The 24115-nt window shown below is 38.6% G+C and overlaps 1 protein-coding gene across 3 annotated transcripts in view; it reads left to right on the top strand.

The window, feature by feature from the left end:
• Positions 1 to 24115, top strand: part of Phf8 (PHD finger protein 8) — a 103810-nt gene that overhangs the window by 18609 nt on the left and 61086 nt on the right. For all 3 annotated transcript variants that reach the window (XM_036174200.1, XM_036174203.1, XM_036174201.1), the window contains exons 3-10: positions 3223 to 3308; positions 3712 to 3820; positions 6928 to 7088; positions 7890 to 8031; positions 9403 to 9589; positions 11872 to 12034; positions 22349 to 22436; positions 22950 to 23056. In XM_036174200.1, coding sequence (XP_036030093.1) covers positions 3223 to 3308; positions 3712 to 3820; positions 6928 to 7088; positions 7890 to 8031; positions 9403 to 9589; positions 11872 to 12034; positions 22349 to 22436; positions 22950 to 23056 — 1043 coding nt within the window. The remainder of the gene's footprint in view (positions 1 to 3222; positions 3309 to 3711; positions 3821 to 6927; positions 7089 to 7889; positions 8032 to 9402; positions 9590 to 11871; positions 12035 to 22348; positions 22437 to 22949; positions 23057 to 24115) is intronic.

Consider the following 24115-nt stretch of genomic DNA (forward strand, 5'->3'; position numbering starts at 1 on the left):
AAAGTAGCCGAAATGAGAGTGGAGGTAACTATCTGAAAATGATGAGATCAAAGAAGAGTGAACCCAACAAGTTGGATCCCCATGTTAGTACTAATACCAGGTAGAATATTGAAAGGGAAAAGGATTGTTTGTGTGTGTGTGGCGGGGGGAAATCTGTGAGCAGGTTCTTCAATGAGTGAAGGGATGTGTTGGGGAGAGGGTAACTGGAAGTAAAGAGGAGCAGGAAGTGGTGTGGCTACATGGTATGAAACTCAAAGAGAAATGAGTCATCTCACACAAGGCCTGATAGTTAATGTCAGTTGTTAACTTGATGAAATCTAGAATCACTGGGAGTTGGAACAACCTGGTGGCCCCTCAGAGTTGGGCCTTGGAGCATGCCTGTGGGAAATTATCTTGATTGTGTTTTAATTGAGGTGGGGAGACCCACCCTCTGTAAGTAGCATTTTTCTAGACTGTGTAAACAGAAAAGGAACTGAGCAGCAGCAAGACATTCATTGCTTTCTTCTTCCTTACTGTGAACTCTATGTGACCAGATGTTTTAAGTACCTGCTGCCTCGACTTTCCTACTGAGATGTACCTCTTGAATTGTGAACTATGAGTTAAAATAAAAACCTCTGTCCTTAAGTTGTTTTTATTCATGACATTCTATCATGGCAGCAGGAAAAGAAACTAAGGCACAAGAGTAGAGGTAATCTCAAATTCTCACTGGAGAGTTAAAGGGTCATCTACTGAACTTCCTTAATTTATCAGCTCCTGGAAGAATATGAGGTTTCCATCTGATAGAACTCTTAACACAGTGCTCCTTAGACTCCATGGTAAAGAACCAGGACATAGTTTCCTTTATTTTCAGTCTATAATGAATGGATTTTATGAAATATAAAAAAGAATGACTAAAAAAATAATGTGAACAAAAAGCAGTATAATAAAGCCATTTTTTTTCATTATTAGATTCAATGGCTATTAAAACATTCTGCCATATTGTTGAGAAGTGATACTTACTCTCATTTTCTGTACTTAACACAGATCTGTAATCAACAGTTCACAGATCAGTATTGGACTATGGACTTTGAGTGGTACTAGTATGGAGAAAATAGTTTTCTTGTAGAAAAAACCTATTTGGTTAAACTTGGAAAGTAAAGGAGGGTTCTTTTTTGTGTTTTGTTTTTAAACGGGTTTCATTTAGCCAAAAGCTGGTCTCTTGATCCCCCCTCCCCCTTACATCTCTGAAGTTCTGAGATTACTGGCATATTAGTTACTTTTCTATTACTGTGATAAAACACCATGACCAAAGCAACTTATAAAAGAAAGCATTGAATTGTGCCTATAGTTCCAGAGGATTAGCATCAATGATGGCAGAGAGAAGGCATGGAAGCAGAAATAGCTGAGAGCTCACATCTTGAACCTTAAGGAGGAGTTAGAGAACACACTGGGGATGGTAGGAGTCTGTTGAAACCTCAAAGCCTGCCCTCCAGTGACACACCTCCTCCAACAAGGTCACACCTTACCCTTCCCAAATAGTTCCACCATCTGAGGAACTGGTATCCAAACATATAAGCCTATTCAAACCACCACAGAATGCATGTACCACCAAGCCTGGCAAATGTTTCTTAAAGGGAAAAAACAACAAAAAGCTTTAGGCTAGTGAGGGGTGATATCTGGATTTGGCAAAAAGTAGTATCATTTACTCTATGCCAGTCTGTATGTTCATTGTGCTATGATCTTTATGTACATTATCTGCTTGACTCCTCTAACCTCTACAAAATTGATGATGTCCTGAGTTCTTGGCATGCTACAGGTGTTGCGCGAATGTTAATTTGGTGGATCTCTGTGAGTTCCAGGACAGCCAGGGCTACACAGAGAAACCCTGTCTTGGAAAAAAAAAAAGAGAAAGAAATAGTACTTTGGATGTGTAAAGCAAGATAAAATGTCATTAAAAGGCTGGGTGGTGGTGGCACATGCCTTTAATCCCAGCACTCGGGAGGCAGAGGCAGGTGGATCTCTTGAGTTCCAGGCTAGCCTGGGCTACAGAGTGAGTTCCAGGAAAGGCACCAAAACTACACAGAGAAACCCTGTCTGGAAAAACCAACAAATAAATAAACAAACAAACGAATGAATGAATAAAAATTTTAAAATGTCATTAAAATAAGAAATGTTTTTTAATATTTTAAGACATGTTTTCCCTATATAGCCCAGGCTGGTCTAATACTTGGGGGTAGCCAGAAACACATGATAATCCTCCTGCCTTTGTCTTCAGAATACTAGAATGCTAGAATTAGAAGTGTGGACTAGAACATTGGACTCTTGTCCAATTGGACTCTTTCTTTCCTTTTAAATGTGGCTATTTAGAACATTTAAAATTACTTATTTGATTTACATATTTCTTCTCATTTACATACAGATATTCTAGTTTCTTTCAGCTTTGACCATTCTGAATCCTAGTGAAGTTTTTTGTTTGTTTGTTTGTTTTTCAAAAACAAAGTTTCTCTGTGTAACAGCTCTGGTTGTCCTGGAACTTGCTTTGTAGATCAGATTGGCCTTGACCTCACAGAGATCTGCCTACCTGTGTCTCTCGAGTACTGGGATTAAAGGTGTATGCCACTGCCACCGCCACCACCACCACCTGGCCCTAATGAATTTTTTTTTTTTTTTTTTTTGAGCTGAGGATCCAACCCAGGGCCTTGAGCTTGCTAGGCAAGCGCTCTACCACTGAGCTAAATCCCCAACTCCCTAATTAAGTTTTCATGACATTTTGTCATCATTGTTTTTAGACCAGTAGAATTTTGCATTGATGACAATGTTTTGTAATCTGTATAATATGGTAGCTACTAACTGCATGTGGCTGGTGAAATATAGCTAGGGTGATAGAGGAACTACATTTAAATTTTACTTAATTTAAAAATATGTATTTTTATGTGTATGAGTGTTTTGCCCCCATGTCTGTCTGTCTGTGCACGGTGTGCCTGGTGCTGGTGGAGGCAAGAAGAAGGAATCAGATCCCCTGGAACTGAAGTTAGGATTGTGGACTGCCATCTGAGTGCTAGGAATCAAACCCAGGTCTTCTGGAAGAGCAGCCAGTGCTCTTGACCACAGAGCCATCTCTCCAGCCCTCAATTTTACTTAATATAAATATAAATACCTACATGCACTATACAGCACTCACTGTTCTAGAACTTTTAAAAGTAAAAATCTTATAAACCTTAGCAATTTTTTTTTCTTTTCCAGTTGTGTTGGCGTTGAGGAGGAGAAAGCTGCTGAGATCGACCTGTACCATTGCCCCAACTGTGAGGTCTTACATGGGCCCTCCATTAGTAAGTAGATTTTAGGGTTTTCATCAGGAAGTGGTCAAGGGGAGAAAAAAAATCAAAGGTAGTTTTGGAGGGCCTTTGCCTTTGTGCAAATTGCCTTTGCCTAAGTGCCTCAGCTGTGTCTTCATTGGGAAACAGCAGAAGCTTACGCAAGTCCGGCTGGCCTGCAGCTATTGCACTGAGGGCAGAAGTGCATAGCTTTATCTCCCTCCCTATTTAGCAACTGTCTAGAGGAAGCACACTCTTTCCCCCCAGGAACTTTTCTGAGTGTAAGAGAGTCTCTCTAACTCTAGATGCCTCCTAGGGTTTTAGATTAGAAAATAAGAACCTATTGAGTATTGAGACCTTTGTTCTTGGAATCGTAGCTTCTGGCCAACTCATGACCTCTTGTCTTTTTCTGGTTTAGTGAAAAAACGCCGTGGATCTTCCAAAGGGCATGATACTCACAAGGGGAAACCAGTGAAGACTGGGAGTTCTATGTTTATTCGAGAACTCCGGGGTAGGACTTTTGACAGGTGAGGACTCTGTGCAAAGAAATGGGAAGCTGAGCATATTTCCCTTCAGCTTCTCCACTGACTGTGCTTCCCTCATGTCTAGATATCTTCTGAGCCCAGCAAAATCTCCTATGGGTGGGAACTTCTGTTTTGGTCAGTTTCTAAGTAACAGTAGCCAGAGTTTCACTTGATGTTTATAGTACATTATGGCCTATTTACAAAAATCTTCAGTAGTTGAGAAATGGCATTTGTCTTAGTCAATTTATAAGCATCTGAGGAATGCTAGAACTGGAAGAATTCTTTTTGTTTTTCCCTGTGTATATTAATTATACAAAGTAATGCGTTATGAGCTTTCCATATAGGTTATCAAATGTACTTTTATCATAGTTACCTCTTCTATAACCCTTTCTTATCCCCTCCTCCTTTCCTCTCCATATTTATAAGTCTTCCATTTAATGTCTGGAAGAGTTTTTAATGATCAGTAAATTTAATCCTCTCATTATAGAGGAGAGGAAACTTAAACTAAAAAGAAATTCTCCTGTCATTTCTTTTTCAGTCAAAAATGTTTTCTTTTTTCTTTTAGTGAACCTGGATTTATTAAAAACAAATTAAGTACTTTATGAATTGAACAAAAATAATGAGTTGGAAATTAAACAAATATCGTGTGGTTTTTAAATTCATTGGATTGTTTTCAGGTTTCCTGTACTTCAAGTGTTATTTACATTATTTGTTCAATTTATTGGTTTAACAATTTTTTAAAGACTGTCAGTCCCCTTTCTACCTCAGATCCTTCAGATCCTTTCTTCTACCTACGTCAGCTAATTTCTTTTACATTCTTTCAAAAATAGTCTTTTCGTCCACATGTATTTGTTTCTGTGTCCTTTTTATTTTTTGAAACAAATGGAAGCACTATATTTTGCACATTACTTTTGTTTGTTTGTTTTTCGAGACAGGGTTTCTCTGTGTAGTTTTGGTGCCTGTCTTGGATCTTGCTCTGTAGACCAGGCTATCCTCGAACTCACAGAGATCCGCCTGGGTCTGCCTCATGAGTGCTGGGATTAAAGTTGTTCATCACCACTGCCTGGCTGGTTTTTTTTTTTCTTTTTCGTTTTGTTTGTTTTTGTTTTTCAAGACAGGGTTTCTCTGTAGCTTTGGAGCCTGTCCTGGACTAGCTTTGTAGACCAGGCTGGCCTTGAACTCACAGAGATCCACCTGCCTCTGCCATTCGAGTGCTGGGATTACAGGCGTGTGCCACCACTGCCCGGCCTGCCTGGCTGTTTTTAAACCTAAATTGTATGTCTTGGAAATCAATCCATAAATCATGTTCAGATATTCTTTATTCCCATTCATGATCATTTAGCATTTCATTGACTGGATATACATTTTATTAACCAGTCTTCTATTGATGGCCATTTAAATTGATTCCAGGATTTTGTTGTTATTAAGAAAACTTCTGTAGTCAATATCTTTATTTTTCAATGATGAACATTGAACATAGGCCTTATGCATGCTAGGCAAGTATCCTACTACTGGGCTATATTCGAAGTCTCAGTGACTATCTCTGTACTTAAGTTTTTGTATATGTGACAAGTACAGTTGTAGATTTAAGTGTGTAAAACTGCAATTGTTAGGTCAAAAAGGATATGCTTTAAGAATCTTTAAATATTGTCAATTGTTTGCATAAAAGTTGTACAATTTTACATACAGACGTTTTGTCAAGGCTCTGATTTTACTATATCCTGACCAGTAAGTTTTTTTACTATTAAACTTTTTGTTCTAATCAAAATTTAGTGAAATATTTTTATTTTAACTTATTACCTTAATTATGAAAGAAGTTGATTTTTGTATATTTATGAGTACTTTTTTTGGTTTTGGTTTTTTGAGACAGGGTTTTTCTGTATTGCCCTGCCTGTCCTGGAACACACTTTGTAGACCAGGCTGGCCTCAAACTCAGGTCTGCCTGCCCCTGCCTCCTTAGTGCTGGGATTAAAGGTATGTGCCTCTGCCCAGATACTTATGAGTCCTCTTTATTAACAATTTTCCTTTTTTCTAAAGCATTTCCCATATTTTTTATTGAGAATTTTTTCACGCAACATATTCTAATCATGCTTTTCCCTTCCCCCAATTCCTACCAGATCTTCCCCACTTACCCAACTCTGTGCCCTTTCCTTTCTCTCTTTAGAAAACAAACACACAATGCAAAACAAACAACCTCACAAGAAACATACACACACTCTCTCTCTCACACACAAAAAAACCCACAAAATATTAAATCAAGAAAAGACAAAAACAAAAAAAAAAAAGAAAAAGACAAAAAGCCCTAACAAAGCAATATGAAACAAAAAAAATCTACAAAAATACTTTTTTTTCAACCTTTTTTTTTTTTGGTTTTTCAAGACAGTGTTTCTCTGTAGCTTTTGGAGCCTGTCCTGGACTAGCTCTGTAGACCAGGCTGGCCTCGAACTCACAGAGATCCACCTGCCTCTGCCTCCCGAGTGCTGGGATTACAGGCGTGTGCCACCACTGCCCGGCTCATTTTCTTTTTCTTCATAGTCTATTCCATTTTCTGTTTTTGGTTCTGAAGATTGAAATCATAGACTTAGTGCAAGCTAAGCAAATGCTCTGGTACTAATCTATACCTCTATCTACTATCTTTTCTTCAACACGACTAGAAATTGAAGGAGGGGAAAGAATATGATCAAAATATATTGTATGAAAATTTTAAAAAAGAATTCCCATTTTGTAAGTGCATGTATTGAGAAAGTGGTTATATACTGTTTTTTAAAAACTCAGTCTTTGCTCTCTTCACTAACATTTTAAATTGGATGTTGCTATTCTGGGTTAGAACAAATGAGTCAAAATTGTTAGTTATATCTCTTCTTAGGTAAGCTATTGACTAGTTTCCTTTGTTATTCAGAGAAGAGTAGTCTGTTCACCATATATTTGTCAGTGACCTTGTCTCCTACTTTGGAGAGGTCATTTCTTTGCTGGTGTATGAAGTTTATACCATTTATTGTCAACCCAGATAAGACTCCCTCAGGAAGACTATGCCCCTTAAGTAGGAGGCCATTAAGGCCTTTAGTGAGCAAAATCTTAAAGTCAGGGTCTCTCTCCTGTCACCCACACAGCTCAGATGAAGTGATTCTGAAACCTACTGGAAGTCAGCTGACGGTGGAATTCCTGGAAGAGAATAGTTTCAGTGTGCCTATCCTCGTCTTGAAGAAGGATGGCTTGGGGATGACGCTACCCTCTCCATCGTTCACTGTGAGGGATGTGGAACACTATGTTGGTAAGACCCCACAGATGCTTTTAACTGTGACGTTATCTATTTCCATCAAGACTTGAGTCACGCTTGCCGTGGTGGTGTACACTACCTTTATTTCCAGCACTCGGAAAGCAGAGGCAGTCAGATCTCTGTGAATTTTGAGGCCATAGTGAGTTCCAGGATAGCCAAGGCTATATAGAGAGACCCTGTCTCAAATAAACAAAAACAAAAAGGCTACAGTCACTTTCTCTAATTCACCTTTTTATATTTGCTTTCTAACCATCTTGGGAATATGATATGAAGTGCCTCGCCCAAAGTCATTCTTTGGCAAGGCAGAGACAAAATACTAGTTTCTTTTCCTCCTCCTCCTCCTCCTCCTCCTCCTCCTCCTCCTCCTCCTTCTCCTCCTTCTTTTTGTGTGTGTGTGTAGTTATATTAATTCTCTTCTCTTAATAGACCACACAAAATTAAGTTGGTTCCCTCCCTTTTTTTTAACCTGGAAAATTTTAGGGATCGTATTTTCTCTGACACATGTTCTTACATACTATTTATTACTGGAGCATAAGTTTGTGGGGAGAGTGGAAGAGAAGAAATAAAGAAGCAGACCCATGGCAGATCGGAGAGTTTCTGTCAAGTAGCTCCAGAGCTTAACAGGCCTCCACCCAGATCTTGAGAGGGTGTAATAGATTCCTACTCTCTGCCCTGAACACATAAGTATCTGAAGACAGAATTCCTGAGTATAAGGCCATTCTAGGTGCTGGTGAGGGAACAAGAATTTTTTTGTCCCTGAGATCACTTGGTATAGAACTCATTTCTTTACTTCAGGTTCTGACAAAGAGATTGATGTGATTGATGTGGCCCGCCAGGCTGACTGCAAGATGAAACTCGGTGATTTTGTGAAATATTATTACAGTGGAAAGAGAGAAAAAGTCCTCAACGTCATTAGTTTGGAATTCTCTGATACCAGGTAGGAGGGGAAAGGTAACAAAAAAAGCCTAACAACATGTCTAAAACTTGTAGATATACTTGACTTAATATTTTGGTTTCCTTCTAATAGTTTCTTCCTTGGAGTAGGCAGGTGATATATACTTTGTAGGGTATCAATTCAACTTTATAATAACTTAGCCAATTTCTTCTCCAGTTTCTTTCTTTTCTTTTGGGGGTAGGGGGTGAGACAGGGTTTCTCTGTAGCTTTGGAGGCTGTCCTGGAACTCACTTAGTAGACCAGGCTGGCCTCGAACTCACAGAGATCCACCTGCCTCTGCCTCCGAGTGCTGGGATTAAAGGCGTGTGCCACCACTGCCTAGCTTGCTGTTGCTTTTAAGATGAAAGAACCTAAAGGTATTTAAAAGCTATAGTTGCTTTATATATCACTCTATCCAGAAAGCCTGTGAAATAGCTTTGAGACATGCAGAAAAGGGAAAGAAGAAAACTGGAACAAACAAAATAAAGGTGGGGGACTAGGATGCATATGGATAGGTACTATATACATGAATGCATGATTCTTTGTTTAAATAGTTGGTAGAGATGGAATGCAGAGTTTTCATTGAATTTCCTGAAGGTCAAAACAAAGAGGAGAGGATAATGTTATGAAAGATTTGTGACTTTATGTGGGATTTAAAAAAAGCCAGATTTATGGAACTGAGCTCCAAGAGGTTTCTGTAATGTGACAGCTTTTCATAAAGAAGATATCAAGGTAGAGACAAGACAGCTGTTATAAACTGTGTGCTGAATGAATAGATGGGAAATGAAATGATAAGTATGACAATTTAGAAGTAGAAGTGATCACTTTCTACTGGGGAAGGATTTGGAGCTAGGATTTAGGACTTTGGAAGGTGAGTGGAATAAGATTACTGATCAGGGCTTAGCAATTGAGCACTGGCTGCTCTTCCAGAGGTCCCAGGTTCAGTACCCAGCACCCACATGTCAACAGCTCACAACAGTTTATAACTCCAGTTCTAGAGGATCTGACACCTCAGATATACATGCAGGCAAAACACCAATGCACAAAAAATTAAATTTTAAAAAGTCTACTGATCAAACTTATAGGAATAAGGGTTATATATACCTTTGGGTTCTGTGGAGAAAATGATTTTTTTGAGACAGGGTTTCTCTGTGTAGTTTTGGAGCCTGTCCTAGAACTCACTCTGTAGCCCAGGCTGGCCTTGAACTCAGAGATCCACCTGGCTCTGCCTCTCGAATGCTGGGATTAAAGGCATGCACCACCACTGTCCAGCGAAAATGATTTTTTTATTTGTCTTATCTATGAGGGTATTTTATTCAGGCTTAAACTTTCAATTTTCTGTCAGCTTACATGTCTTTTTGCCTTCTTTACTAGGCTTTCAAACCTTGTGGAAACACCCAAGATTGTTCGCAAGCTGTCCTGGGTGGAGAACTTGTGGCCGGAGGAAAGTGTCTTTGAGAGACCCAATGTGCAGAAGTACTGCCTCATGAGTGTGCGGGATAGTTACACCGATTTTCACATTGACTTTGGTGGGACCTCAGTCTGGTACCATGTGCTTAAGGTAGGAACGGATATGACTTCTGGAGGCAGCCAGACATACCTGCCTTTCATATTCTATTGGGGTAACACTTTGACATAATTAACTCTGTCAAGGTGCCTTACTTTGGTAGATAGACCTCTAGTTTTGATGCTTAAGCAAAAAGTTTTTGAAGGTAAGCATGGTGGCTTGTGCCTATAATTCCAGCACTTGGAAGGTTGAGGCAAGAAGGTTGCCATGAGTTAGAGGTCAGCTTGAGCTACATGGTAAGTTTCAGATCAGCTTGAGCTAAAGAATGAGACATTGTCTCAAAAAACCCAAACCAAAACAAGGAACAACAACAATAAAATACATGGGGAGGAAGGCATGCATAAGAAGGCTCTAGGCAAGCTAGCTAGGTGGTGGTGGCGGCGGCGCACACCTTTAATCCCAACACTTGAGAGGCAGAGGCAGGCGGATCTCTGTGAGTTCGAGGTCAGCCTGGTCTCCAAAGGGAGTTCCAGGACAGCCAGAGCTGTTACCACAGAGAAACCCTGTTTCAAAAAAAAAAAAGAAGGCCCTAGGTGGCACCCCAGCACTAAAACAATACTTTTTTGAGGTCTGGAGATATAACTCAAGGGTGTAGTGCTTATTTAGCATGTGCAAGGGCCCTGGTTTCTATGTATTTCTAGCACTGCAGAAGTAGTTTTTTTTTTCTGAACTACAGTAGATTCCTTAAGATATTCCCAACTGTTACCTTCTTACATGAACTAATTTCTAATATTTCTGTTCTACCAGTATGTATGAAAATGTCTATGTTTACTGTAGAAATTCTTGATGCATTTTTCCCTCCCCCAAACTTTAATATATGCACCCTAGAATTCATTATGTTTGTGAATTTTGAAAGTTATATAGTCGCTTGATTACCACCACAGATAAAGCAGACATAATAGAATTCCTTTCAAAGTAATAATTCCTATGATTTCCTTTTTAGTGGTTGTTATGATTTTATAATTACTGTATGGTGCCTATAAAGGATGTTTGCAGTTGGGAAAACAATTTCTTAAATAAATTTGATTGTTTTCATCACTGTTTATTCTTAGTTGTCTTACCAGAAGTGCTGAGGAAGGAACAGAAAACTTACTATATGGTTGTTGTGCAAAATGATCATACATCTTCAATTAGTTGTTCTTATTAGTTTATCATGAAGAATTGGAGCATGAAATGAAAATGCTGTTATGCAGATACATGTTTTAATATTTTCCTGGAAAAAATGCAGTAGTGAGATGATTTCCTGTGTGTTCTTCATCCAGATTCACAAGTGCTTTCATTTTCTTTCTCCAAAGCAAACAAAATGAAGTGACTGTATTTTTTTCCTGAGACATTTGGGAGTAGTTCTAGTGTGTGTCTTCTTATGTCTAATAATTCATTATATAGTTCTTAAGAACAAAGGTTGGGGTTGGGGATTTAGCTCAGAGGTAGAGCACTTGCCTAGCAAGCACAAGGTCCTGTGTTCGATCCTCAGCTCCAAAAAATTAAAATTAAAATTAAAAAAAATTATAAAAGAACAAAGGTATTCTCTTAAGTAATTACAGAGCAGTTATCAAAATCAGGAAATTGATATAATACTATTATTAGCTCATCTGAGAAGGCTAATCTGTCAAGTTTTCTCCAGTTGTACAGTACACATATCTAGTTTTGTAATGCATATCATCATTTTCTCTGTTTGAATTTATAATAATTAGCCAAGCTACCAGAGTTATCCTTCCTTTGCTAGGGTATGGTTCTTTTTCATCAAATTGTCTCTCAGATGATTATCTAAGCAAAACACAATTAAGAAATAAAATATTCTTCCAACAGATAATCATCTAGTGAAAAGTAATTTTCTAGAAGTCCTTGGGCAGTTACTGAACTTTTAAACTTAATAACTTTGATTGTAGGTGAGGGAAGGAATACTGTGTAACTGGCATTTAAAGGCAGATTCAGTTTTCTTCTCATCAGTAACATGGCCTTAAATTCTAGGACTATTAGTATTGATCTTATGTATAGAGACCATTTCTCATTTGGTATTACATCTAAAATAAGAGCATTTGGTATCTATTTCTCCTAACTTAAACAGTTTTTATTTAAATACCTCCTTCGGATTGTTTTGTAAAATTTGAAAAAAAATTGAGCAGTAGATAAAAAATGATATAAAAATTGGGAAACAGGTGTAGCATACTGCTGTGGTTGTGGAGCATGGGAGAGAGATTTGGTCCTTTGGAACATCCCTTTCCCCAGAAGGACTTTTCTTAAAACCTTTGGTATGGTATCTTTTTTTATTTTAGGGTGAGAAGATCTTCTACCTGATCCGCCCAACAAATGCTAACCTGACTCTCTTTGAGTGCTGGAGCAGCTCCTCTAATCAGAACGAGATGTTCTTTGGTGACCAGGTGGAAAAGTGCTACAAGTGTTGTGTGAAGCAAGGACAGACACTTTTCATTCCTACAGGTCATTCCTGAGTCCCTCTAGAGGGGGGGATGGGAAGGGCAGAAAGAGGGAGAGAGCGGTACTGCAACAAACCCTGCCCATAATTTAGTGATCTCATGATGTGACATCGCTCTTCTCATCCGCTGAGAGGTTAAGAACTAGACCTCAAGGAAATTTATATGCTGGCCAGTAGATAGTGTGGTTGCTTGTGGAGGCTGCAGATGGCAGAGCAGCAGGAGGAGGCTGATTGAACTTTGTTCTGGGTTGATGTCAACTGGGTATACAGGTAGATGGAGTCAGCACCATGACTCTAGGGATAATAACTGTGAGGCGAGTGTTCTATAATGTTGAATATAATGTTGAATAACCCAGGATGGAAACATTCTTTCTTAATAATTCATGCCTGGGTTTTACCTCTAGAATTCTTAGATCTTATGTAGAGTCTGAATTTGTGTATTGTGCTAGCCAAGTGTTCTACTGAGCTATATCCTGAGCCCTGTTGTCTCAATCTGGGGAGAGTTCATATCTGGGATCTAATTGAGTCTCCTATGAACAAGGTATTTCTGTCTAATTTAAATGTTTCTTGATTATTTAATCAGGATTAACATTAAATATTTCTGAAATGTATAGTGAAATATTTTTATTGATTGTGGGCATAGTGAAATACATCTGGAATCTCAGGTACTTGAGATACAGAGACAGGGGGATTGTGTTTTCAAGGCCAGCCTGGGCAACTTAGTAAAACTCCATTTAAAAACAAAACAAAATAAATATTAAATTTTTTTTTCTGAGACAAGGTCTCACTCTGTAGATCAGGCTGGCCTTGAACTCAGACAGATCTTCTTTCCTCTGCCTCCCAACTGCTGGGATTAAAGGCATGTGCCACCTTGTTCAGCTTAAAAATAACAAACAAATAAATAAATAAATGGGTTTCTCTTGTGAAATCACATGGACCTTAAAATTTTGTGGAGAATTTTCATTTGGCATTCAATTTCCTTAATCTTTTTTTAAAATTTTTTCAAGGCAAGTTTTCTCTGTGAAACAGTTCTAGCTCTCCTGGATCTCACTCTGTAGACCAGGCTGGCCTTGAACACACAGGGATCCATCTGCCTCTGCCTCCCGAGTGCTGGGACTAAAGGTGTGCGCCACTACCACCCAGCAAATTTCCTTGATCTTTATAAGGTTCTTTGCATTACCTAGCCCGTGTTGTTTTTTTTACCAACAAAACCATCTTGCCAGCCCGTTTATTTCATATTAGATGAGTTGTGGTTGTCTATGCTTTTCAAAAACTTGTTCTATAGTCATTCATTCTCATTTACTCATATTTTCTCTCTGTTCTTCTCCCTCCCTCCCCCTTCTTTTCATTCCTGATACTAGGTAACTGTATCTTTTACATCTGTCAGTCTTGCTAGAGGTTTATCAATTTTACTGATCTTTTCCAATAAGTAATTTTTGTCTGATTTTTTTCTCTTTATGTTTTCAATTTTGATTTCTACTTTTATTTTTATTTGCCCTTCTGTTCTGAGTTCATTTTATACTTTTTTTCCTAGTTTTTTTCTAGTCTTCAGAAAGATTTTAGATTATTGATTTCAGACATTGCTTCTTTTTTAATGTGAACATTTAATGCTAAAAATTCCCAGCACCAGTTTAACTCTTAGATAGATTTTTATGATATCCTTTTCTTTTGTTAAGTGTGCCTTTGTAGAAAATGAGATGGGATTTACATATTTAAAAATTACCAGATTAGCAGTTGTTTTTTAGTATATTTAAGGTTGTATAATCAGGGATATGATCATCACCTTAAAAAGAAACACCTTTCCCTTTAATAGTTACTTTTTCTGTTGCTCTACTCCCAGGCTGTGACAACTTTTTCACTTCCCTTATATATGGATTTGCCTCTTTTGAGTGTTCTATATAGATGGAATTGGGTTCCATATAGATGTATTGTTGTCTTTTGTTTCTGTTTTTTTTCACTCATATGTTTTTAGAGTATCAATGTCACTGCATTTATCACTTTAAGAGTTTTTGAGATGGGATCTTATGTAGCCCAGGCTGGCCTTGAACTCAACCATGTAGTTGAAGTTGGCCCTGAAATATGATCCTCCTTCCTCCACCTTCTGAGTGGTGGGATTACAAGTGTTCACCATCTTACTTTGTTTTCTCTTTAGAAAGATTCATGTGATCTTGGAATTTTCTCTGTAGCCTAGCCTCGCCTCAAACTTGGAATATTTTCTTAGCTTCATAAGTATGCGATTACGAGCATGTGACACCTTACCTTACTACTTTGCTCTTTTTAATTGCAAAATAGTCTCTCCCCAGCCCACCCCTTGTGACAGGGTCTCATTTAGGCATGTTTGTTGTGTAGCCACACAACTTCTTCTACTCCTGCCTCCATCTCCAAGTACTACACTTAGAGACTTGCACCACCATGCCTAATTTTTTTGCATTTTATGTAGTGCTAGAAATCAAACAGGGCTTTGCTCATGTTAAGCAAGCCCTCTATCACTGAGCTGCAACTCCAGCCCCGGCAAAATAGTATTTCCTTATGTGAATATGCCATATATTTCCCTTTTCTTCTTAAAAATGTTTTATTACCATATATTATCTGTAATAGTGGATCTCAGTATGACATATCTATGCATGTATATATTGTATTTCATATTCACCACTCCCTGCTGTCCCCCTACCACACCTGCTAACCTCCTTTTTTTTTTATAAGATTTATTTATTTATTATGTATACAGCATGTATGACTATAGGCCAGAAGAGGGCACCAGACCTTGTTACAGATAGATGATTGTGAGCCATCATGTGGTTGCTGGGAATTGAACTCAGGACCTCTGGAAGAGCAGTTGGTGCTCTTAACCTCTGAGCCATCTCTCCAGCCCCCTCCTTCTTAACCATCTAGCTCCTTTTCTACTTTCATAGCTGTTTTTGTTTGTTTTGTTTTTTGAGACAGGGTTTCACTGTGTAACAGCCTTGGCTGTCCTGGAACTCATTGTGTAGACTAGGATGCTGTTGAACTCACAGAGATCTGCCTGCTTCTGCCTTCTGAGTGCTGGGATTAAAGGCGTGCGCCACCACTGTCCAGATTACTTTTATGTGTCAAACACAGTGATGTTTCCTTAGAGTTGTTAACAGGACCATATTAGGGACCTTACCAGTGGCTATACTACTGAAGAAAATCGGTCTTCCCTATCAACCATTAATTGCTTATAAATCTTCAGGGAAGGATGGCCCCATGAACCCTTCATCCTCCTCTGATTGGGTGTTGGAGAGCCCTATCTTGTGAATATCTTACATAAGTAATCACAGCTGCTGAGTGTTCATGTGGAAAAAAAAGCCAAACAGCCATGTCATTCCTTGAAATACTGTTCTACATTGCTCCTCTACTTCCTCCAGCCACATTTTGTTTGTTTTTATTCACTAGCTGATAGACATTTGAGTTGTTCCTATTTTTTCTTGGTACTGGGGATTAAATGCAAAGCCTTGTGCTTTGTGCTCTACCACTGAGCTGTTTCCACAGCCCCTATTCATTATTTTTTATCCTACTTGTTTTATTACTTTTTTGAGACAGGATCTCACTAAATTGCCCAGGTTGGCACTGAGCTCACTGTGTAGTCCAGTCAGGCCTCAGCTTCTTGAATAGCTGCGGTTATACTTTTGTGTCAGACAACCTAGCTTGGAATAATTTTAGGCTCTTATGAACAATGCTACTATGAGTATTCATGTACAAGTTACTATGCTAGCATAATGAATTGAATATTCCTAATTAAAAATCTGGAATCCAGCCAGGTGGTTTTGGTGCATGCCTTTAATCTCAGCACTTGGGAGTCCAAAAGTATCTAATAATCTGAAACCCTCAAATCATGTTTTATTGAGTTTATTTTCTATGTTCACTGTATGTACATAGTTCTCTATGTATGCACATGGGAGTCCAGAATTTGACATCAGATGTTTTCTATGATAGTGTTCTTCACCTTATTTTTTTAATTTTAATGTTTTTTTTATATGAGTCTTTTGCCTGCATGTAAAGTATGTGCATCAGGTGCTTGACTTGTCCCCCTGGAGGCCTGAAGAGAGTAATCAAACCCCCTGGAATTGGAGTTACAGACAGTTGTGAGCTACTATGGATGCTGGGGATTGAACCCGGGTCCTCTGGAAGAGCAGCCAATGTTCTTAATTCTCAAGCCATCTTATCTCTCTAGCCCATCACCTTAGTTTTTGAGACATAGTTTCTTACTAAATTAGACTAGTTGTAACAAGCCTGAGGAGTCCTACTTTCTCCAAGCTCCTCAGTCCTGGAGTTACAGACACATGCTGCCATGCTTAGATTTTTACGTGGGTGATTGGACCTGAACTTAGGTCCTCGTGCTTGTATGGCAAGTACTTTACTGACTGAGACCTTTTGAGAGCCAAAGCAACGCTGCAAATAGAAATTTTCACATCTGACTAATGTGATAGGGTCATGCTCAAAGACGTAAGTGCATTAAAGATGTAACATTTCCTTCAGGCTGTTTGTATAGAGTACATTCAAATCATAAATGAGTGTTTTATTTAGACTTGGGTCCCATTCCCAGAATAACTCTTTTTATCCTCAAGATATCTGTGTATTTGCAAATATTCCAAAATTTCAAAAATGTCCCAAGTCTGAAACACTTCTGATCTGAAGTATTTTAGGTAAGGTATATTCAGCTTGTATTTACAGTTTTCTTGTTTATCTTTTGGGAGAGGAATTCCTCTATTATGTGGTAACTCTATCGTTTGCCTTTTTGAGGAACTCCCAAGCTGTTTTCAAAGTATATACATGCACTATTTTACATTCCAGATAGCAAAGTATAAGGGTTCCAATTTCTTCATATTTTCTCCAAGTACTTGTCATTTCTGTCGTTATGATCATAGCAATCCTAGTGTGATTAAAGTGGTATAACACTGAGGTTCTAGTTTGTGTTTTCCCTAGTGATTTTTTTTTATGGTTTTTCAAGACGGTTTATCTGTAGCTTTGGAACCTGTCCTGGACTAGCTCTGTAGACCAGGCTGGCCTCGAACTCACAGGGATTCACCTGCCTCTGCCTCCTGAGTTCTGGGATTACAGGTGTGCGCCACCACTGCCCAGCCCTTAAATAGTATTTTTATTGTTAAAAGAGTTCATTATAATTTTTGTACCTTTATCAGATATATTATTCAAAAATATTTTCCCGTTTTTGAGTTTGTATTTTGACATTATTTTTAATACATTAAAAACTGATTCATTGACAATTCCATACACATATGTACTTCATTCATGTCCCACATTATCTTCTCTTATCCTTCTCTCCCTGCTGCTGAATCTCTTCTTCAAAACAAGTATCTCTCCCACTTTCACATCTCTGTGTGCCCCACTGCATTTAATTAGGGTTGCTTACATGAGCATGGATGGTGATTATCTTACCAGTGACTGTGACTCTCTTCCAGCAGCCATTAATTGCTTATAGCTCCCCAGAAAGAGTTGAGTCTTTTGACATTCTTTGATAGTGTCCCATAAAAATGAAAGTTATGAATTCTGTCCAACTCATCTGTTTTTCTTGTCCAGTTTGTTTTTCTTCATTTGCTTATGGTACGGGTATTCTGTATATTGTCATAATGTTTTACAGTATTGTTTTGTGGGTGTTTCTTATTTTTTATTTGTCTCACTCAGGTTGTGCTCAATCTTACTGTGTAGCCACCAGGCCTCAAACCTGTGACCTTCCTGCCTTAGCTTCTTGTTCAGTAGGATTATACATATTCCTATAGGTATTGGTAACTCAAGGTCATGAATACTTATATTTTATAGGGTTTTTTGAGACATTGTTTTACTCAGACTGTGCTCTGTCTTGCTTTGCAGTCCAGCTAGCCTCAAACCTGTCATCTTTCTGCCTTAGCTTTCTGAGTATGTATCACAGTCTCCAATTTAGTTTTGGCTCTTATTTTTAGATGTTTTTATTAATAGTAAGTTTGTTTTTATATATAGTTTGAGGTGAGGACCCAGTTTCATTCTTCAGCATGTTGACATCTAATTGTTCTAGACTATCTTGAAAAATGATTCTTTCCTCACTGAATTGTCTTGATATCTCTCACAAAAATAGATTGATTTGAGGTTCAAGTCATAGTTCAGTGGTAGAGTGCTTGCCTAGTACGTCCAAGGCCCTGGACTTGCTCCCCAGTGTTGCAAAACCAAAAATCAAATGGAAAACAAATCGGAAATGTCAGCTGACCATATGTGGGTTTATTTTTTGAATCATATATCTCCCATTGATTTATATGTTTGTCCTTAAGATAATTCATACTTCTTTTTTTTATTTTTGGTTTTTGATTTTTCGAGACAGGCTTTCTCTTTGTAGTTTTGCACCTTTCCTGGATCTCACTGTGTAGACCAGGCTAGCCTCAGACTCATACAGATCTGCCTGGCTCTGCCTCCTGAGTGCTGGGATTAAAGGCGTATGCCACCACCACCTGGCTCATACTTCTTTTATTACTATACATTTGTAGTAAGTTTTGAAGTTGGGAATTATCAGTCCTCTATTTTTATACATCTTTTCCAAGATTAGTTTGTTTGGATCCCTTGAATTTTCATATGAATTTTTAGGTTTAGAATTTGTGTTGGTTTTCAGTGGTTCTAGTTGGTTTTTTTTTTCTTTAAGATTTATTTATTTATTATGGATATTCTGTTTATATGTATGTCTGCACACCAGAAGAGGGCACCAGATCTCATTATAGATGGTTGTGAGCCACCGTGTGGTTTCTGGGAATTGAACTCAGGACCTGTGGAAGAGCAGTCAGTGCTCTTAACCTCTGAGCCATCTCTCCAGCTGGTTCTAGTTGTTTATTTGCTCTAGTTTTTTGTTTGTTTTAGTGGTTTCAACTTTATATAGAGTGAGCATATCACAGATTGTTGGTGTTCATGTTTTACCAATTTGAAGGGGTTTAGTCATACCTAGAGGTATAAAAGAACCAGTTTGAATCCAATGGCTCTCCGATGATAACCGGGCTAGTCAGCAATCCCATCACAGGGGTAGCCACTTCAGGTTATGCATCCACTACTGCCAGGAGTCTCAACTGGGGCCGTCTTTGTAGACTTATGGGAGTTTCCCTTGCATGAGGCTTCTCCCCGACCCTGAAAGCCCCCCTTTCCAGTCATCACTCTCAGCACTCTCCTTATCTTCCCACCCCCCAACTGGATCCTTCAAGTTCCCATGCCCACCCGCCCCCAGTCCACCCAGGAGATCTTTTCTATTTCCCCTTCCCAGGAAGATCCAAGGTCCCCCCACCTTGGCCCTTACTTGTTACTTAGCCTCTCTGGGTCTATGGCTTGTTGTCCTTTCTTTACAAGTAATATTCACTTACTAGAGAGTACATGCCATGTTTGTCTTTCTCGGTCTGGGTTACCTCTCTCAGGATGATTTTTTTTTTTTAGTTCTGTCTATTTGCCTACAAATTTCATGATGCCATTGTGTAAATGTACCACATTTTCTTTATCCATACTTTGGTTGTTTCCAGGTTCTGGCTATTACAAATAAAGCTGCTATGAATATAGTTGATCAAGTGTCCTTGTGGTATGACTAGGTATCCTTTGGGTATATGCCTAAGATTGTTATACCTGAATCTTGAGGTAGATTGATTCCCAATTTTCTGAGAAACTGCCATACTGACTTTCAAAGTGGCTGTACAAGTTTGCACCTCTACCAGCAATGGAGGAGTGTTCTCCTTGCTCCACATAAGCTGTCATTTGTGTTATTGCTCTTAGCCATTCTGACAGGTGTAAGATGGAATCTCAGATCATTTTGATTTGCATTTCCCTGATGGCTAAGGATGATGAATATTTCTTGAAGCGTTTCTCTGCCATTGAGATTCTTCTGTTGAGAATTCTCTGTTTAGGTCTATACCCTATTTTTTAATTGGATTATTTGTGTTTTGATGTCCAGTTTCTTGAGTTTTTTGTATATTTTGGAGATCAGTCCTCTGTCAGATGTGGGGTTGGTGAAGGTCTTTTCCCATTCTGTAGGCTGCTGTTGACAGTGTCCTTTGCCTTACAGAAGCTTTTCAGTTTCAGAAAGTCCCATTTATTAATTGTCCATCTTAGTGTCTGTGCTACTTGTGTTCTGTTCAGGAAGTGGTTTCTTGTGCCAATGTATTCAAGGCTATATCCCACTTTTTCTTCTGTCAGGTTCAGTGTAACTGGATTTATATTGAGGTCTTTGATCCACTTGGACTTGAGTTTTGTGCAGTGTGATAGATACGGATCTATTTGCATTCTTCTACATGATGACATCAAGTCATGCCAGCACCATTTGTTGAAGATCCTTTGTTTTCTCCATTGTATAATTTTGACTATTATTTTATTTTGTTTTATTATTTTATTTTATAGTATTGTTTTATGTGTATTGGTATCAGAGCCCCTGGAACTGGAGTTACAGACAGTTGTGAGCTGCCATGTGAGTTCTGGGAATTGAACCCAGGTCCTCTAGAAGAACAGGCTCTTAACCACTGAGCCATCTATCCAGCCCATCCTCTACTTTTTTATTTAGCTTCAGGCACAATACCATGCTGTTTTTATTACTATAGCTCTGAAGTAGAGCTATAGTGGAACTTAAGTAGAGCTTGACATCAGGGATGGAGATACTTCCAGAAGTTCTTTAATTGTACGGTATTGTTTATAGCTATCCTGGGTTTTTGTCTTTCCATGTGAAGTTGAGTGTTGTTCTTTTAAGGAAGTAAAAAGTTGTGTTGGAATTTTGATGGGTATTACATTGCGAATCTGGAAATTGCTTTACTAAGATTGCCATTTTTACAATGTTAATCCTATGGATCCATGAGCGTGGGAGATCTTTCCATCTTCTGATACTCTCTTCAGTTTCTTTCTTCAAAGACTTGAAGTTCTTGTCATACATGTCTTTCACTTGCTTTGTTAGAGTTACACCAAGATATTTTATGGTTTTTGTGGCTATTGTGAAGGGTGTTGTTTCTCTGATTTCTTTCTCAGCCCTTTTGTGTATCATTTGTGTATAAGAGGGCTACTGATTTTTTTGAGTTAGTCTTGTATCCAGCCAGTTCGCTAAAGGTGTCTGTTAGCTGTAGGAGTTTTCTGGTAGAATTTTGCGGTCACTTATGTATACTATCATATCTTCTGCAAATAGGGAAAGTTTGACTTCTTCCTTTCCAATTTGTATCCCTTTCATCTCCTTTTGTTGACTTATTGCTCTAGCTAGAACTTCGAGTACTATATTGAATATATATAGAGAGAGTGGACAGCCTTCTCTTAATCAATTTTAGTGTAATTGCTTTGAGTTACTCTCCATTTAATTTGTTGTTGGCTGTTGGCTTGCTGTATATTGCTTTTATTATGTTTAGGTATGTTCCTTTTATCCCTGATCTCTCCAAGACTTTTATCATTAAAGGGTGTTGGATTTTATCAAAGGCTTTTTCAGCATCTAATGAGATGATCAAACAGTGGGCTGAGCTTGGGGATCCCTGATGAGGAGAGAGAAGAGAGACTGTAGGAGCCAGGGGGTCAGGGACATCACAAGAAAACCCATAGAAACAGTTAGCCTGGCTCATGGGAACTCTTGAGTCTGAACCAACAACCAGGGAACCTGCACAGGACCTACGTAGGCCCTCTGCACATATGTGACAGTTGTGTACCTTGATCTATTTGTGGGACTCCTGGCAATGGGAGCAGGAACTGTCCCTGGCTGGCTCTTGGGAACTTATTCCTCATGCTGGATTGCCTTGCTCATCCTGAATACAGGGGGAGGTTCTTGGTCTTATTACAGACATGCTTTGCTGATAAAATGGGAAGCCTGATCCTTTCTGAGTGAGTATGGAGGAGGGGTAGTTTGGGGGTACAGAGGAGAGGTGAAGAGAGGGAGTAGGAGAAGAGGATGGAAAGGAGGCTGCTGTCGGAATGTAAAGTAAATAAATAAATCTTAAAAAAAAAGGACTACTTTGGAATAGTAGCCAATATGAGAGAGAAGGAGGGATGTGATCCTTCTGGATTAAGGGTTGGCAAAGGAACATATTTAAGGAAAAAACATAATGCTGCAAAATTAGATCAAAGGCAAGGGGAATGAATAATTGTGTTCTTGTGGTGTGCATTTAGGAAAGAATAGTCCTAGCAGAAAGAGTGATGTTCTTTTAGGTAAGAGGGTAGGTAAAGCAATAGAAATAAGTTGATTCTGTTCAGGTCGTGAAAAAGTAAGAGTATTTTGAATCAGTGGTAGTCTATTTTTATGGAGCCAAGGTTAAACTGACTAGGCAGTGAGGTGTCCAAAGGAAGAAAGGTCTTCTGCTAGCTGTGATCTTTACCTTATTATACTACAGGATGGATCCATGCTGTGCTGACCCCTGTGGACTGCCTAGCCTTTGGAGGGAACTTCTTACATAGCCTTAACATTGAAATGCAGCTCAAGTGAGTTCTGAAATTGTCCATTCTTATGTGCCATAGACTTTGTGTTTTCTTGACTAAGGGATGCAGTATATTAAGATGAAGACAACCAGAAAGGAAAGTATCTTTGTTGTTCTTCTGTGTGTGTGTGGTTTTTCTAGGCAAGGTTTCTCTATGTAGCTCTGGCTGTCCTGGAACTTGCTCTGTAGACCAGGCTGGCCTTGAACTCACAGAGATCCACCTGCCTCTGCCTCCAGAGTGCTGGGATTAAAGGTGTTTGCACCCCCACCCCTACCCCTATCTTCGTTCTTGATGACATTCAGTTTGACAAGGTTAATACCCTTTCTTCACTTGGTTGTTAATTTGCCTTTGGGCAAGTCACATAATCTTTCAACCCAAAGTTTCTTGGTATATAGGGTTTTACAGTGTCTCTGTGAGGATTAAATACAGCGGATACATATCACAAAGAATAATACTTGGTAAATAATAGATGCTCAGTAAATAGATCCTTTTTATAGTCATTATGTTTCCTTACAGAGCCTATGAAATTGAGAAGCGGCTGAGCACAGCAGACCTCTTCAAGTTTCCCAACTTTGAGACCATCTGTTGGTATGTGGGAAAACACATTCTGGACATCTTTCGAGGTATGGTTCTCCTTACCAGCTATCACTTTTGCTAAGAGAGAAAGAAGGAAGAAGAGGGAGTGTGGAAATTGTGGAGAGGAGGAATAGGAGAAGAAAGCTTGCTACTGCTGGTGCCTTGCTTTGTATATAAAAATAGCATTAATATCTTAAATATATACAATAAAAAGTCCCAATAACTGAGATATAGAACCAGTCTAGAGATCCATAAACAGATGGTAGATAGAGAAAATGTGCTACTTGGACACAGTGGAATTTTATCCAGCTGTAATGAAAAAAAATGAAATTTTGATATTTGCAGAAAATGGATGTACCCGAGATCCTTATGTTAAATGAAATAACCAGACTTAGACAAATTTTGTTTTCTCTCATATATGGAATCTAGATTTAAATTTATGGTGTGTGTGTGTGTGTGTGTGTGTGTGTGTGTGTGTGTGTGTGACAGAAGTCAAAGTAGAAGGGGACTATGAGTAGAGAGAAGGAGGTCTAACAGGTGTGTCTAACAGCTACATACAGCTATGTTGCTAAGGACAGCAGAAAATGGGGCCCAGCACAAAATTGTAAACTGACTTAAGATGTCATGAAGTGGTTTTGCAGTTTGTTTTGGTAACTCAGTTGCATGGTTATCTAGTGTGAACATTGAAGATAACAGCATTGGGTTGCAATGTCAGAAGGTTGGACACACGTGGTGAGGGATGGACAGAACAAAAGGGTAATAGAATATATGTAACATGGAAGCAGAAGCCAGAACTAGAGTAAGGAAGAGGATAGGGGAGGTCAGTGGGATGAGTGAATAATTAAATACACTTATTTATATGTATAAAAATGTCACAGTGAAACCTCTTAATTTATATTTCTGTATACTAACTACAAAAGAAAGTGGTCATTACAATCTAAAAAGTGCTACAACCATTATATTTCAGTCTCTTTCTCCCCTACATCATCCATAAGTTCTGGAAACTGCTAATCTGTTTTCCATCCCTATAATTTTGTCACTTGAAGAATATTCTATAAATGGAATCATACAGCATCTATTGGGATCTACTCTTTAATTAGTATCCT

The sequence above is a fragment of the Onychomys torridus genome, chromosome X (assembly GCF_903995425.1).
Source record: "Onychomys torridus chromosome X, mOncTor1.1, whole genome shotgun sequence".
Lineage (NCBI taxonomy): Eukaryota > Metazoa > Chordata > Mammalia > Rodentia > Cricetidae > Onychomys > Onychomys torridus.